A 17,193-nucleotide genomic window follows, 5' to 3' on the forward strand; every position below is an offset into this window, starting at 1 on the left:
TAGAAAATGGTTTGAGAGAAAGCACTGGAGACTTCTAAGGTGGCCAGCAATGAGTCCAGACCTGAATCCCATAGAACACCTGTGGAGAGATCTAAAAATGGCAGTTTGGAGAAGTCACCCTTCTAATATCAGGGACCTGGAGCAGTTTGCCAAAGAAGAATGGTCTAAAATTCCAGCAGAGCATTGTAAGAAACTCATTGATGGTTACCGGAAGCGATTGGTCGCAGTTATTTTGGCTAAAGGTTGTGCAACCAAGTATTAGGCTGAGGGTGCTAATACTTTGTCTGGCCCATTTTTGGAGTTTTGTGTGAAATGATCAATGTTTTGCTTTTTGCTTCATTCTCTTTTGTGTTTTTTCATTTAAGACAAATTAAATGAAGATAATAATACCAAAGAATTTGTGTTTGCAATCATTTTCAGGAAGAAACTGAGTATTATCTAACGGAATTGCAGGGGTGTCAATACTTTTGGCCACAACTGTATAATGTAGATGTTCTATTCTTTTTTTCTTAAAGACATGAACATGATATGAATGGCTTAGTAAGACAGCTTCTCCATTCTCGATCACTGGCTGCTGGTCACTTCTTAAGAGTGGAGTGAGTGCGGAAGGAGGTTAATGCGGTTATTACCATTTTTATTAGTTTACAGCATTTTGGACATTTTTCCTTCATATTTATTACTAAAACCTACAGCCCATTCCTATCTACTCTGCCCATCTATGTCTTCTATCTTCTATCTACTCAGCCCATTTCTATCTATCTACTTTGGCCACTCACTCATAGTCGGTCTTGCTTTTTTTGTGACATGAGCTGTAGTAGTGCCATTTTGCCAAACAAGTCTGGAAGGTTTTGTTCACACATAGCACACATGTTGCATATTTTTCTACAGAGTTTTTTGGGCAGAAAAAAAGTGATGAGAAAGTGGATGTGATTTCATGAAAACAAGGCCCGCTGTGAGCCTAAATACAGTCATATGTAAAAGTTTGGGCACCCCTATTAATGTTAACCTTTTTTCTTTATAACAATTTTGGTTTTTGCAACAGGTATTTCAGTTTCATATATCTAATAACTGATGGACTCAGTTATATTTCTGGATTCAAATGAGGTTTATTGTACTAACAGAAAATGTGCAATCTGCATTTAAACAAAATTTGACCGGTGCAAAAGTATGGGCACCCTTATCATTTTCTTGATTTGAACACTCCTAACTACTTTTTACTGACTTCCTGAAGCTCTAAATTGGTTTTGTAACCTCATTGAGCTTTGAACTTCATAGCCAGGTGTATCAAATCATGAGAAAAGGTATTTAAAGTGGCCACTTGCAAGTAGTTCTCCTATTTGATTCTCCTATGAAGAGTGGCATCATGGGCTCCTCAAAACAACTCTCAAATGATCTGAAAACAAAGATTATTCAACATAGCTTTTCAGGGGAAGGATACAAAAAGTTGTCTCAGAGATTTAACCAGTCAGTTTCCACTGTGAGGAACATAGTAAGGAAATGGAAGAACACAGGTACAGTTCTTGTTAAGCCCAGAAGTGGCAGGCCAAGAAAAATATCAGAAAGGCAGAGAAGAAGAATGGTGAGAACAGTCAAGGACAATCCACAGACCACCTCCAAAGACCTGCAGCATCATCTTGCTGCAGATGGTGTCACTGTGCATCGGTCAACAATACAGCGCATGCATAACGCCTTTTTGAATGACCAAACAACTCAATCTTTGTTTCACCAGTCCACAGGACCTTCTTCCAAAATGTAACTGGCTTTTCCAAATGTGCTTTTGCATACCTCAGGCGACTCTGTTTGTGGCGTGCTTGCAGAAACGGCTTCTTTTGCATCACTCTCCCATATAGCTTCTCCTTGTGCAAAGTGCGCTGTATTGTTGACCGATGCACAGTGACACCATCTGCAGCAAGATGATGCTGCAGGTCTTTGGAGGTGGTCTGTGGATTGTCCTTGACTGTTCTCACCATTCTTCTTCTCTGTCTTTCTGATATTTTTCTTGGCCTGCCACTTCTGGGCTTAACAAGAACTGTACCTGTGTTCTTCCATTTCCTTACTATGTTCCTCACAGTGGAACCTGACAGGTTAAATCTCTGAGACAACTTTTTGTATCCTTCCCCTGAAAAGCTATGTTGAATAATCTTTGTTTTCAGATCATTTGAGAGTTGTTTTGAGGAGCCCATGATGCCACTCTTCATAGGAGAATCAAATAGGAGAACTACTTGCAAGTGGCCACCTTAAATACCTTTTCTCATGATTTGATACACCTGGCTATGAAGTTCAAAGCTCAATGAGGTTACAAAACCAATTTAGTGCTTCAGGAAGTCAGTAAAAAGTAGTTAGGAGTGTTCAAATCAAGAAAATGATAAGGGTGCCCATACTTTTGCACCGGTCAAATTTTGTTTAAATGCAGATTGCACATTTTCTGTCAGTACAATAAACCTCATTTGAATCCAGAAATATAACTGAGTCCATCAGTTATTAGATATATGAAACTGAAATAGCTGTTGCAAAAACCAAAATTGTTATAAAGAAAAAAGGTTAACATTAATAGGGGTGCCCAAACTTTTACATATGACTGTATACAGTTGAACTGTGCATTTTTGTTCCTTGTTTTCCCCATAGGCTTCTATGTGAAATCTGAAAAAAAAATGCATGTAAAAAAAAAAAAGTGGCATCTTAAAGGACAGAATCAAAGCTTTTCTGTACTAGAAACGCTTTAAAACATGGCTTCACATCTGCACCAAACCCATAATGAGGGGTTTAGTACATTATGTGCAGGTGTTAGGCTAGTTTCACAAGGACGCATGCGCCGCAAAACGCATACCTGCGCACGGCCTGCGTCCCCAGTGCCCATAGGCGGAGCTACCGGAGGAGGTGCGGCAGGGGGCGGGGCTTAGCGGCGGCCATGCGCAGCCTGACGCTGCTGCCGTAAACGCTAATGTGAAACTAGCCTTAGTTCCTATACTATGGTATAAAAGGTGTGGGGGAACAAAAAGACCATCAGGAAAGTAAAAGGAAGGGGCTCAGCCGAGCTGGTTGTGTCCAGGCACAACTCCTATGAACACCTGATGATGATATCAGCTGCTGCTGCCTCGTGGCTGGGGATGATCTCCTCTAGGACAGTTGACCAGTTTGGACGATAACACAATATCAGGTTGCGCTGCTGTAATAATGGATCCTTGGGACCAAGATGAGTTGAACGGTTTTTATTTCTACAACGCGTTTCCACGCTGGACTAGCGTTTTTTTCATGTTATCTTCCAAACTGATCAGTTCCTGCACTATGACGTACTAAAGGGGTTGTCCGGTCCAAACCAAATAAGTCTGCAGTCACTCTATGTGACTGCAGACTTATGAATTCCCCCAGTGCACGTAAGATATGAGTTATACATGTTCCCGGCCAGAGCCCATCTAGTGGGTGCGACCTAGCTTTCATACACTTGTGGCCTTGCTCTATACAAATATATGCAGTGAGGCCGTGCCCACTGGACGGCCTCTGGCCAGGAGTATGTATAACTGGTCCCGGTTCAAAAACCAGTGTGCGTTGGGGGGATTCTTAAGTCTGTAGTCACACAGAGTGACTAGAGACTTATGGATTTGAACCGGACAATCACTTTAACTGTCACTGTGTGGAATAACACAGTGATAGTTCCGTGCTGATAGCAGTCACAGATAGGATAACTGAGAGCTGCGCGCCTGCGATAACAGCCAGGGTCAGTGCCCGCAGCACTGCTTCTGGCCAATTAACCCTCCAGATGCCACGATTGCAGCACTTAGCAGATTGTGAAAAGAAGGGGGCTCCCTCTCTCACCCCCATCGGCATTCCAATGAGGCAATCACATGGAGCAGATGGACATCATGACCTCCTGGTGTGCCAGATATAGTTGCCTTTTAGACCCAGCTATAGGTAGGGTCTAACAGGTGTTCTGCCATTGTAATCTCACAGGTCTCATGCACTGCAATACATGTGTATTGCAATGCATTAGACTAGTGCTCAGACAAACAATTTAGGCTACATTTTCACGATGAGTTTTTGAAATTGCAAATTTTCTGCATCATGTCTGCAAACATTAACCCCTTAAGGACCAGGGGTATTTCCGTTTTTGAGTCTCAGTTTTTTTGCTCCCCTTCTTCCCAGAGCCATAACTTTTTTACTTTTCCATCAATATGGAAATGTGAGGGCTTATTTTTTGATGGACGACTTGTACTTTTGAACGACCCCATTAGTTTTGCTTACTGGAAAATGGGGAAAAAAAATTCAAAGTGTGGTGAAATTGCAAAAAAAGTGCAATTTCACGTTTTTTGGGTGACGGCTTATTTTTTGTGTGCCAAGCTGATGTTTTTATTGATACCATTTTAGTGCAGATACGATCTTTTGATCGCTTGCTATTGCAGCAACCAAAAACCTTAATTCTGGCGTTTTGATTTTTTTTTTGCGTTACACCATTTACTGATTGAATTATTTTTATATATTGACAGATCGGGCGATTCTGAACGTGCGCTAAAAATAAAAAATACACATATTTTGTATGTTATTGTTTTATTTTGAATGGGGCGAAAGATTTGAACTTTTATTTTTTACTTTTTTAATATTTTTTAAAAACATTTTTTTCACTTTTTAACTGCTTCAATAGCACAAAGTCTCTGAAAAGCCTCATAGATCCACCACACTCCCAGTAGAAAACCAATGAAATCTGCACTTCCAAATCCTAGTGCCCCCCTCCCTTCTGAGCCCCACAATGTGCCTAAACAGCAGGTATAGTCCACAAGGTTGACATTACTGTATCAAGGAGGACCCACTTCATTTACGGGGAGCATGTATGCAGAAGCAGGAGCTGGGCACAATGTGCAGGAAACTACAATGTACGGACACTACCGTACAATTGCAATTTTCACTCTGCAATGTCCCCCTGCTGCTTATTTTTAGAAAACAACAATGGAGAAACAATTGGCACTAAAACCACAGATGAATATCCAGAGAGGGGTGTAATTTCTGTCACAGATTAAAAGGAAACTGTCAGCAGTTTTGGCCAATATCAGATACAGCCATCACCTTTCAGGGCTTATACACAGCATTCTATAGTGCTGTATATAAGCCCCCAACCGGGAAGAGAAGAAAAATAACTTTTGTTATACTCACCAGCAGGGTGGTCCGGTCCAATAGGTGACGCTGGTCCAGCACCTTCCATCTTCTTATGATCACCGTCCTCCTTCTTGATTCGTGTGGATAACGCATCCCTGCATCATCCACTGTTCTGTCCAGCCATATAATTGCAGCCATATATAATTAGAAAACCAGGTTTTTTTGGAAAAAATACCCAAAATTTGTTTTGAGTCCCTAATATACCCTGGAGTTCGCTGTGCCAGGGGTTGAAGGAGCGAATCTACCCATTGGCATAGATGTTCATTAAAGATCCAATGCCCGACACTATCGGACGCATTGGAGGAATGCCATCCGATTTGTGTATCTTAGGGACTCCATAAATAATTGGAAGAACGGGATTTTTTATTTCCAGAAAATCAGCCTGAGCAGATGTCAATATTCCAAGACTGAGACCTTCTTTAATAATAGCACTGCTTTTTTCGCTGATTTCTTTTGAAGGATTATATTTTAATTTTCTGTACGTAGTGTTATCTGATAATAAGTCCATCATTTTCAGGTAATAATCTGATGAATTTAACAATACAACCATTCCACCCTTGTCAGACATTTTTATGACCAGATCAGAATTTTCCATTAATTGCTTTAGTGTAATACGTTGCTTGGATGATAAATTTCTATTAGATTTTTTGGAACGTTTGGTCTGGTTATAAAGAGTGCGTAATTCTTTTTCCACCATCTCCTGAAACCGATCCATACAACTAGATCTTGTTTGTATAGGATAACAATATGGATTTTTTTGTTGCAAAGGTAGAAGATTGATTACATTCATCTTTATCTTGAGATGTAGAAAATTCTAAATCCTGTAAATTTAGTTCGACCAGACAATTAAAAATACGTATAAGAGAGCACCTATATGACATCACGAATACCACTAAATTTGGAAGAAATATATCAGCGGCATCTAGACATTTTATAGAGTGTCATGCTAGAAGTACGGCTCATTTTAAAATAGAAGCAATAGAACGGGTTAATTTGTCATCTCGGGGAGGAGATATGAAACGGCGGCTTCTCACCCGAGAAGCATTTTGGATTTATCATTTAAACACGAGACACCCAATCGGTCTGAACAAAAGACATGACTTGATGTTGCATTACTATTAATGTTTTTAATTATGTATTGTTATATGTGATATTTTGTATGCGCAGGACCTGAACTAGGTGTCATGTGATGTATTGCATGTTTCCTATTGGCCAGTCTTGTATTTATAGCTTAGCTGCACTAGAGACTGGGTATGGCTTTGATAAAGATCTTATAGGTCGAAACGCATAGCCTCTGCTTTACCTGAATCTGGTGTGATTATATGGAGAATTTTATCATGTGTTAACCGATTCACATTCAATAAAAGAAGACTTTTATGCAGCTGGAGCGAATTCCCCTTTTTTTCTTCTATTACCTCACGGTACCTATGTATTACCTCACGGTACCTATGTATTACCTCATGTTTCTGTATTGCAAACTATCTGTATTTTTATGCTCTGTGCCGTTATATATTCTGAAATGCTCCTGTTATTGCATCCTATAGTTTCACCCTTTCCTGTCACATCTGCAATCAATAATAGAAGGTTACAATTTTACAGCCTCTTTTGTTAAAGAAGACAGGGGGTTTAGCTACATGTCTCATTGCACACCCTGCTAACGTGTATGAGGACTGTATAGTGAAACAACTGCCGAGAACAAGCTCAGAAGATATGACGGTACAGAGCCCGCAATTATCCAAGCATACGGTTACTGCATACAGATATTGCAGCAACTTCCTAACGGTCGGACCGAATAATCGGACCATACGGAGCCCGCCATTATCCACGCAGAGCCGACAAAGGGATATCACAGCGGTCGCCTAACTGTTGAATCATGTCTCAAGGACGAGCATCCTCTTTCAAGACGAGATCACGAGTTGGTTCCTCCAAGACATCATCCTTCAACAATGCCGCCGCTATTGCCCACGCAAAAGCTGAAGCGGCAAAAGCAAGAAGCACCTTTGCTGAGCAAGAGATAGAATTGAAACTACAACAAGCATCTCTGGATGCAGAAAAAGCACACCAACAAGCATGCCTGGATGAAGAGAAAGCACGCCAACAAGCATGCCTGAATGAAGAGAAAGCGCGCCTTCAAGCAACATTACAGAAACTTGCTATTGAAAAAGAAACAGCAGCTGCCATAGCAGAAGCAGAAGCCTTAGAAGCTGCCGTATATTCTGACGATGAACACAGCAGACGCAGCAGTGTGCTAGGCCTACAGCAAGTTACTCACGATCCATTGCAGCGTACCGCAGAGTACGTCCATCAGCATTCCAAATCAAATGACGATCCAGACCCACAGACAAAGACAGAGCATTTTGTCAACAAGTCAAGCCAACCAGATAATTCGGACCCCCAGAAAGCCAACTATCAGTCTCCCTACCAAAAGCAAGGAAATACACATTGGGATGATACTGACTACAATAATCTTTCTCCAGAACAGAAGATCTGGAATCTGTCCTGGCTTAAAGAGAATCCCTTCGCTTCAGAAAGGTACTACAGCAGTTGGACCAAACCAGAGACATCTAACAGGTATGATCGCACAGCACACATGTACTCTGACAACACTCCATCAACTGGCATCAGTGCCAATCAAGCCACGATGGACTCTGCCAAGTTCCTTGCTCAACGAGAGTTGGTCACTAAGGGACTTGTAAAGTTCAGTGATCGCGCTGAAAACTACAGGGCTTGGCGAGCCTCCTTCAAAATACCATAAGAGACATAGGTCTATCATGTAGTGAAGAAGTGGATCTCTTGGTAAAATGGCTAGAAAGTGAGTCTGCCAAACACGCAAAGAGAATCAGAGACATTAATGTAAATTATCCAGATGTCGGCCTCAAAAGAATTTGGAATAGACTTGATGAATGCTATGGCTCAGTAGAGGTTATAGAAAGTGCCTTGTTTACAAGAATAGAGGACTTTCCTAGATTAGCGAACAAGGATTATTCAAAGCTCAGAGAATTAACTGACTTGTTAATGGAGTTCTGTGTAGCAAAAGCAGAAGGAGATCTTGTGGGGTTGACATATCTCGACACTGCTAGAGGTGTGAACCCCATAGTTCAAAAACTCCCATATAACCTGCAAGACAAATGGGTTACATATGGTTCTAGGTATAAACAGACTTACAATGTACCATTTCCTCCATTCAATGTGTTTGTAGATTTTGTCTCAGAACAAGCAAAAATTAGAAATGATCCTAGCTTTGATTTCATGCTGTCATGTGCCAATAACTCTGTTAGTAAATCTCGTAGAACAACTGTAGAGGTCCACAAAACTAACATTTCTTCCACAGGTTCAGTTCGCAAAGAGTTCAGCTCCGGTCAAGGAGAAGATAAATCCAAGGACCCAAGCAGGCAGTGTCCCTTACACAAGATGCCACATTCCTTAAGTGCAGAGCTTTCAGAGAAAAGTCATTGGAAGAAAGGAAGGCCTTCCTTAAAGAGAATCGCATCTGCTACAAATGCTGCTCTTCAGCATCCCACTTCGCCAGGGACTGTGAGGTTAGTGCAAGGTGTACCGAATGTGACAGCACCGAACATAACTCAGTTCTACACCCTGGACCACCATCGGATGCTTTTCCCCAAGAGCATAGCGGGGAGCTGAATGACTTAAATACTGACACTCCAGTCATTACTTCTAAGTGTACAGAAGTTTGTGGAAATCTCATAGGAGGCAAGTCCTGCTCTAAAATTTCCCTAGTGAGAGTCTACCCGGCAGACGAAAAGGATAAAGCCATCAAAGTATACGTGATTTTAGATGATCAGAGTAACAGGTCATTAGCCAAGTCTGCCTTCTTTGATAGCTTTAATGTCAGAGGACCCAGTGCCCCCTACTCTTTGAAAACTTGTGCCGGTATAGTAGAGACAGCTGGTAGGAGAGCAACAGGCTACGAAGTGGAGTCTATAGATGGCCAAATGAGTCTGCCCTTACCAACCATATTGGAATGTAACCAGATTCCTGACAACAGGTCACAGATACCTACGCCTGAAGTGGCATCGTATCATCCTCATCTGAAGCGTATAGAACGCCTGATTCCTAACCGTGACCCAGAGGCTCAAATAGTCTTGCTCCTTGGGAGAGATATTCTACGAGTCCACAAGGTTAGGCAGCATATCAATGGCTCTCACAACGCTCCATATGCCCAGAGACTCGACCTTGGGTGGGTCATTGTAGGAGAGGACTGTTTAGGAGAAGCACACAAACCGACAGTGGTTAACATGCTTACCAGTACGCTTAATCTCTCCTTCAACCATGTGAAAATCACTACTTCATAAAGGAGTTGCTACACAGCACTTCAGCACCAAGTATCTTAGCGACTTGTGCCAATGATGATTGCATTCAGAATTGCGACCAAGATCACCTTGGGTGAGTGGTCTTCCGCAAGATCAAAGAAGATAATAGTACAGCAATGTAATTTGAAGATAGACTGTTCCTCGAGATGATGGAGCAAGGAATGGTGCAGGACAAAATGAAGAGCTGGATTGCATCTCTACCCTTCAACTCTCAAAGACAACGCTTGCCTGACAACAGAGAACAAGTTTGCAAACACTTTGTCTCCCTCATGCACAGCTTCTGTAGTGGACCAAAGATGAAAGACCATTTCTTAGCCTTCATGGAGAGGATATGTAGGAACGGTCATGCAGAGTTAGCACCTACGCTTCAAGACTTTGAGGACCACTGGCACCATGGTAAACACGTCCACACAGCTCTACAGCTAGAGCAGTCGGAGAGTATGGTTGTCCGGGCTGTACAGCGGGAGAACTGTGCCAAAGAGGTCGACTGTTTAGCCCGTCAACGACCAATACCCAAGGATAGTGTTCTGAGGAAACTTGGAGCAGCAAGAGAACTGCGACTCTCTTCCAACTTGGATATGAAGGACGTAGAAAAATACCTAAGTGTACATGGGTGTACTTGGACTTTTAACCCACCACATTCTTCACACATGGGAGGTGTATGGGAGAGAATGATAGGTGTCGCAATGAGAATCCTCGATTCAATCTTCTTACAGGAAGGATCTGCAAGACTGACACACGAAAGCTTGACAACATTTATGGCCGAAGTGTCAGCCATCATAAACACCAGACCGTTGACTCCAATTTCCAGTGATCCTGATGACCCAACTGTTCTCACTCCAGCCCTGCTGCTTACGCAGAAGACCGACCCTAATTGCTGTCCACCTGAAGAATTTAATGTTAAAGACCGTTACAGGAGTCGATGGAGACAAGTACAGAGTCTCTCCAATGCCCTTTGGGACAAGTGGAAAAAACAGTACCTGCCTACTCTGCAACATAGGAGAAAGTGGCAAACCAGCAAGCCTAACCTCCAGCCTGGCGATATAGTACTAATGAAAGACTGTCAGTCTCGAAGAAATGAATGGCCATTAGGTCTTATTACCCAGACATTCCCAAGTAAGGATGGAATCGTACGTAAGGTGGAAGTAAAAATAGGAAAACAAGGCGAGACCAAATTGTTCCTCATGCCAGTAGAGGAACTCGTTCTGCTGTTCTCGTCCAATAAACACAATAGTGATGTCGGCTGACGTCAAGCGGGGAGTGTTCTGTCCAGCCATATAATTGCTGTCTAGAAAGTCATTTATGTGTGTATTAATCTAATATATAAAGCTCAAGTGTGTATGTGTGTGTGTGTATGTTTGTTTGTATGTCCGGGATAGGCATCCGCACCGTCGCAGCTACAGCCACAAAATTTGGCACAGTCGCACATCTGGACCCCGAGAGCGTCCTAAGCTATGTTGTGAGGCGAAATTTTAACCCCGCGCATTCCAATTCACCAAACAATGTTACCCCTATCTACATACTGGGGAAAAAGTGTGTGCGCGTCAAGCCCCGCCCCTCATTGTGATGTCACAATGCCCCTATTTGCATACCGGGGAAGCAGTGTGCGCTCGCCAAGCCCCGCCCCTCATTATGATGTCACAATGGTTGCCATGGCGACCCTGATGTCATCAAAGGTTGCAAGCCCTGCCGCCGCTCATTATGATGTCATAATGGTTGACTATGGGTTGGAGGATGTGTGATGAGTATATGGGCACCGGACTATGGGATGGAGGATATGTATGACGGGTATATGGGCACGGGACTATGGGATGGAGGATATGTATGATGGGTATGCGGGCACGGACCTATGGGATCGTGGATATGTATGATAGGTATATGGGCACGGGACAATGGGATGGAGGATGTGTGATGGGTATATGGGCACTGGACTATGGGATGGAGGATATGTATGACGGGTATATGGGCACGGGACTATGGGATGGCGGATATGTATATGGGCACGGGACTATGGAATGGAGGATGTGTGATGGGTATATGGGCACTGGACTATGGGATGGAGCATATGTTTGACGGGAATATGGGCACGGGACTATGGGATGGAGGATATGTATATGGGCACGGGACTATGGGATGGAGGATATGTATGATGGGTATATGGGCTCGGGACTATGGGATGGCGGATATGTATATGGGCACGGGACTATGGGATGGAGGATGTGTGATGGGTATATGGGCACTGGACTATGGGATGGAGGATATGTATGACGGGTATATGGGCACGGGACTATGGGATGGCGGATATGTATATGGGCACGGAACTATGGGATGGAGGATGTGTGATGGGTATATGGGCACTGGACTATGGGATGGAGGATTTGTATATGGGCACGGAACTATGGGATGGAGGATGTGTGATGGGTATATGGGCACTGGATTATGGGATGGAGGATATGTATGACTGGTATATGGGCACGGGACTATGGGATGGCAGATATGTATATGGGCACGGGACTATGGGATGGAGGATGTGTGATGGGTATATGGGCACTGGACTATGGGATGGAGGATATGTATGATGGGTATATGGGCATGGGACTATGAGATGGCGGATATGTATGATGGGTATTTGGGCACGGGACTATGGGATGGAGGATATGTATGATGGGTATATGGGAACGGGACTATGAGATGAAGGATGTGTGATGGGTATATGGGCACTTGACTATGGGATGGCGAATATGTATGATGGGTTTATGAGCATGGGACTATGGGATGGAGAATATGTATGATGGGTATATGGGCATGGGACTATGGGATGGAGAATATGTATGATGGGTATATGGGCATGGGACTATGGGATGGAGGATGTGTGATGGGTATATGGGCACTCGACTATGGGTTGGAGAATATGTATGATGGGTATATGGGCACGGGCCTATGGGATCGTGGATATGTATGATGGGTATATGGGTACGAGACTATGGGATGGAGGATAATTATAATTTTCTATAACTAACCACAGTTAGTTACTATGCCCGGGCAGCGCCGGGCTCTTCAGCTAGTCCTTCATATATTTCATACTGTAAGGTAACAGCACCACCTGCTGGCCATTTAATGCATAGATTCTAGTTTAATTTGCAATGCATTGTGGGATTGTTCCTGTTACATCATAGTCTTGTTTATGACACTGTGAGGGGAACAGCAGCCATTATTCCTCCATATGTCTTAGGATAAACTACATAATTCGTGTTCTTCATGCTTCTTAAACAGCCTGCTCTAAGCATAGTTGGTAAGCACTATCTAGGTGTTATAATCCTGTGTTAATAACGTTGTTGTATTAAATAGGTAATCATCAGCTATGTATTACCTCACGGTACCTATGTATTACCTCATGTTACTGTGTATTGCAGACTATCTGTATTTTTATGCTCTGTGCAGTTATATATTCTGAAATGCTCCTGTTATTGCATCCTATAGTTTCACCCTTTCCTGTCACATCTGCAATCAATAAAAGAAGGTTACAATTTTACAGCCTCTTTTCTTAAAGAAGACAGGGGGTTTAGCTACATGTCTCATTGCACACCCTGCTAACGTGTATGAGGACAGTATATCCACACAGCCTCTTCAGCATTGCACTCCTGCGCAGGCGTACTTATCTGTCCTGTTGCGGGCAGAGTAAAGTACTGCAGTGATCAGGACTCTCTGACCTTTTCTGGTGCCTGCGCACTGCAGTACTTTGCTCTGCCCTCAATAGGACAGATCTGTACGTCTGTGAAGGAGCGCGACACAAAGCAAGGAGGAGGACAGCATCACATGAAGATGAGAGGCACGGGATAAAGAAGCGTGACACCTATCAGACCGGACCGCCCCCACAGGAGAGTATAATAAAAGATTTCTCTTACTGGTCAGGTTGGAGGCTTACATGCAGCATTACAGAATGCTGTATATCAGCCCTGAAAGGCAGTGGCCGCATCTTATAGCGACCAAAACAGGTGCACTTTAACCCTCCCCCCCAAGAAGCCGCAATCTGGCTGTAGGTGCAGAGAGCGGTGCGAGATTGTCTCAGTGATGGTCACATGTGGGGAATCGTCTCATCAGGGATCGGCTTCTTGTGTTGTAGATTGGAACATACACGACTGAGGGTCAGAAGTGACGTCACGTTATATATTACCCCGGTCACTATTCTCAGGGGGAGGGAGGGGCACAGAGTGCGCGATATGTGTCTGTACTATCCCAACCGCCAGGTCTGCGTCTATATCACTGGGAATGGGGGAAAGTATGTCTCCTGGAGCAGAGACCCCCAACATCACCTCAGTAATGGAGGGGTTACTGCCCCCGCCCAGTAATGGAGGGGTTACTGCCCCCTGCCCTCGCCCAGTAATGGAGGGGTTACTGCCTCCTATGCCTAGTAATGGAGGGGTAACTGCATCCTGTTCCCAGTAATGGAGGGGTTACTGCCCCCTGCCCCCCACCCAGTAATGGAGGGGTTACTGCCAGGGCTGTGGAGTCGGTAAGCCAAACCTGCGACTCCGACTCCTCAGTTTCCCTTACACCGACTCCAACTCCCACATATATTGCTTATATTTAAGTGAAAAATTTATTGTAGTACAATGTGAACATCAGACATTTAATCATTTCTATGATCCAATAATCAAGATATTTAGATAGAACATAATATCTATTTATTGGAATACAACTTTAGAACACAAAAAACTGTAATAAATTGTAAATATGTAATACACTGTATAATATCGATTACATACACACGGTACAGACCAAAGTTTGGACACACCTTCTCATTCAAAGAGTTTTCTTTATTTTCATGACTATGAAAATTGTAGATTCATTCTGAAGGCATCAAAACTATGAATTAACACATGTGGAATTATATAATTAAAGTGTGAAACAACTGAAAATGTGTCTTATATTCTAGATTCTTCAAAGTAGCCACCTTTTGCTTTGATTACTGCTTTGCACACTCTTGGCATTCTCTTGATGAGCTTCTAGTGGTAGTCACCAGACATGGTCTTCCAACAGTCTTGAAGGAGTTCCCAGAGATGCTTAGCACTTGTTAGCCCTTTTGCCTTCACTCTGCGGTCCAGCTCACCCCAAACCATCTCGATTGGGTTCAGGTCTGGTGACTGTGGAGGCCAGGTCATCTGGCGTAGCACCCCATCACTCTCTTTCTTGGTCAAATAGCCGTTACACAGCCTGGAGATGTGTTTTGGGGTCATTGTCCTGTTGAAAAATAAATGATGGTCCAACGAAACACAAACCGGATGGAATAGCATGCCGCTCGCTGCAAGATGCTGTGGTAGCCATGCTGGTTCAGTATGCCTTCAATTTTGAATAAATCCCCAACAGTGTCACCAGCAAAGCACCCCCACACCATCTCACCTCCTCCTCCATGCTTCACGGTGGGAACCAGGCATGTAGAGTCCATCCGTTCACCTTTTCTGAGTCGCACAAAGACATGGTGGTTGGAACCAAAGATCTCAAATTTGGACTCATCAGACCAAAGCACAGATTTCCACTGGTCTAATGTCCATTCCTTGTGTTCTTTAGCCCAAACAAGTCTCTTCTGCTTGTGGCCTGTCCTTAGCAGTGGTTTCCTAGCAGCTATTTTACCATGAAGGCCTGCTGCACAAAGTCTGCTCTTAACAGTTGTTGTAGAGATGTGTCTGCTGCTAGAACTCTGTGTGGCATTGACCTGGTCTCTATTCTGAGCTGCTGTTAACCTGCGATTTCTGAGGCTGGTGACTTGGATGAACTTATCCTCCGCAGCAGAGGTGACTCTTGGTCTTCCTTTCCTTGGCGGTCCTCATGTGAGCCAGTTTCTTTGTAGCGCTTGATGGTTTTTTGCCACTGCACTTGGGGACACTTTCAAAGTTTTCCCAATTTTTCGGACTGACTAACCTTCATTTCTTAAAGTAATGATGGCCACTCGTTTTTCTTTACTCAGCTGCTTTTTTCTTGCCATAATACAAATTCTAACAGTCTATTCAGTAGGACTATCAGCTGTGTATCCACCAGACTTCTGCACAACACAACTGATGGTCCCAACCCCATTTATAAGGCAAGAAATCCCACTTATTAAACCTGACAGGGCACACCTGTGAAGTGAAAACCATTTCCGGTGACTACCTCTTGAAGCTCATCAAGAGAATGCCAAGAGTGTGCAAAGCAGAAATCAAAGCAAAAGGTGCCTACTTTGAAGAACCTAGAATATAAGACATACAGTATTTTCAGTTGTTTCACACTTTCTTGTTAATTATATAATTCCACGTGTTAATTCATAGTTTTGATGCCTTCAGAGTGAATCTACAATTTTCATAGTCATGAAAATAAAGAAAACGCTTTGATTGAGAAGTGGTGTCCAAACTTTTGGCCTGTACTGTGTGTGTGTGTGTATATATATATATATATATATATATATATATATATATATATATACACACACACACACACACACTATGACTTATCTCGGCTAAGATAAAGCCTAGATCCTCAGGCTACATTCACACTATGGGCGTAGCCAGGATCAAACCTGGGGGGGGGACAGAATCTCATACTGTTCCGCAGAATTTCATACTGCACACCTCAGCTGCTGCAGAACCTCATACTTCACACCCCTACACTTGGAAATAAAGCCTGCACCTTAAGAAGATGTGGTGAATGCAGTCTATTTATTCCAACTATCAGTTGATGTTGATGTTACTGAAGACGAGCAATGCCTGTCCTGGGCGTCCTTTTGGGCAGCTATGAGGTGTACCTGACTGGTGCTAAAAAAAAGGAGTGTTAGTCTGTGTGCTATCCGGCTTACATTCTTTTTGGTACAGATATGATATGGATAGACCGATATGGATAAATGGATATAGAGCAGATTTCTAATCTGCTTTTGCTATTGAAAACATTATCTATGAGCTCAAAAACCTTTCAGGTGATGCGGTTTTTTAAAAAGATTATCTGCTTTTGCAACTGAAAAACGTATCCTCAAAAAACGGGAATCTCCAGCACCTACCTCCACCTGCAGAGCCGCACTCCACATATATGGCTGCTCTGTGCGCACAGGACCTGGGATGAGGTCACAGGAGGGGAGGAGTCAGGAGTCACATGATCAGGGGCCTCAGTGTATGCAGGACTGTGCTGTGCTGGATGTCATGGTGCTGGATGAGGGGAAGTTTCTGTGTGGGGTCAGGAGGGGTTTACAGGGGGATGTAGCAGAGCCGTGTATGTACGGGGTGTACGGAGCGGAGCCGCGTGTGTACGAGGTGTACGGAGCAGAGCCGCGTGTGTACGAGGTGTACGGAGCAGAGCCGCGTGTGTACGAGGTGTACGGAGCGGAGCCGTGTGTGTACGAGGTGTACAGAGCGGAGCCGTGTGTGTACGAGGTGTACGGAGCGGAGCTGTGTGTGTACGAGGTATACGGAGCGGAGCCATGTGTGTACGAGGTGTACAGAGCGGAGCCGTGTGTGTACGAGGTGTAAGGAGCAGTGTGTGTACGAGGTGTACGGAGCGGAGCCGTGTATACGAGGTGTACGGAGCGGAGCCGTGTGTACGAGGTGTACGGAGCAGAGCCGTGTGTACGAGGTGTACGGCGCGGAGCCGTGTATGTACAAAGGAGAACCGCGTGTGTACAAGGTGTACGGAGCAGAGCCGCATGTGTACAGAGTGGAGCCGTGTGTGTACGAGGTGTACGAAGCGGAGCCACGTG

The 17,193-nt window shown here is 43.8% G+C and overlaps 1 protein-coding gene across 1 annotated transcript in view; it reads right to left on the reverse strand.

The window, feature by feature from the left end:
- The window catches only part of LOC141051033 (uncharacterized), a 38,733-nt gene extending 22,136 nt beyond the window's left edge, over nucleotides 1-16,597 (reverse strand). Inside the window, exon 1 of the mRNA XM_073547832.1 lies at nucleotides 16,501-16,597. Coding sequence (XP_073403933.1) covers nucleotides 16,501-16,527 — 27 coding nt within the window. The 5' untranslated portion in view covers nucleotides 16,528-16,597. The remainder of the gene's footprint in view (nucleotides 1-16,500) is intronic.
- Nucleotides 16,598-17,193: the final 596 nt, after the last annotated feature.

Source organism: Dendrobates tinctorius, unplaced genomic scaffold (assembly GCF_039654945.1).
Source record: "Dendrobates tinctorius isolate UK_male_01 unplaced genomic scaffold, ASM3965494v1 ptg000155l, whole genome shotgun sequence".
Taxonomy (NCBI): domain Eukaryota; kingdom Metazoa; phylum Chordata; class Amphibia; order Anura; family Dendrobatidae; genus Dendrobates; species Dendrobates tinctorius.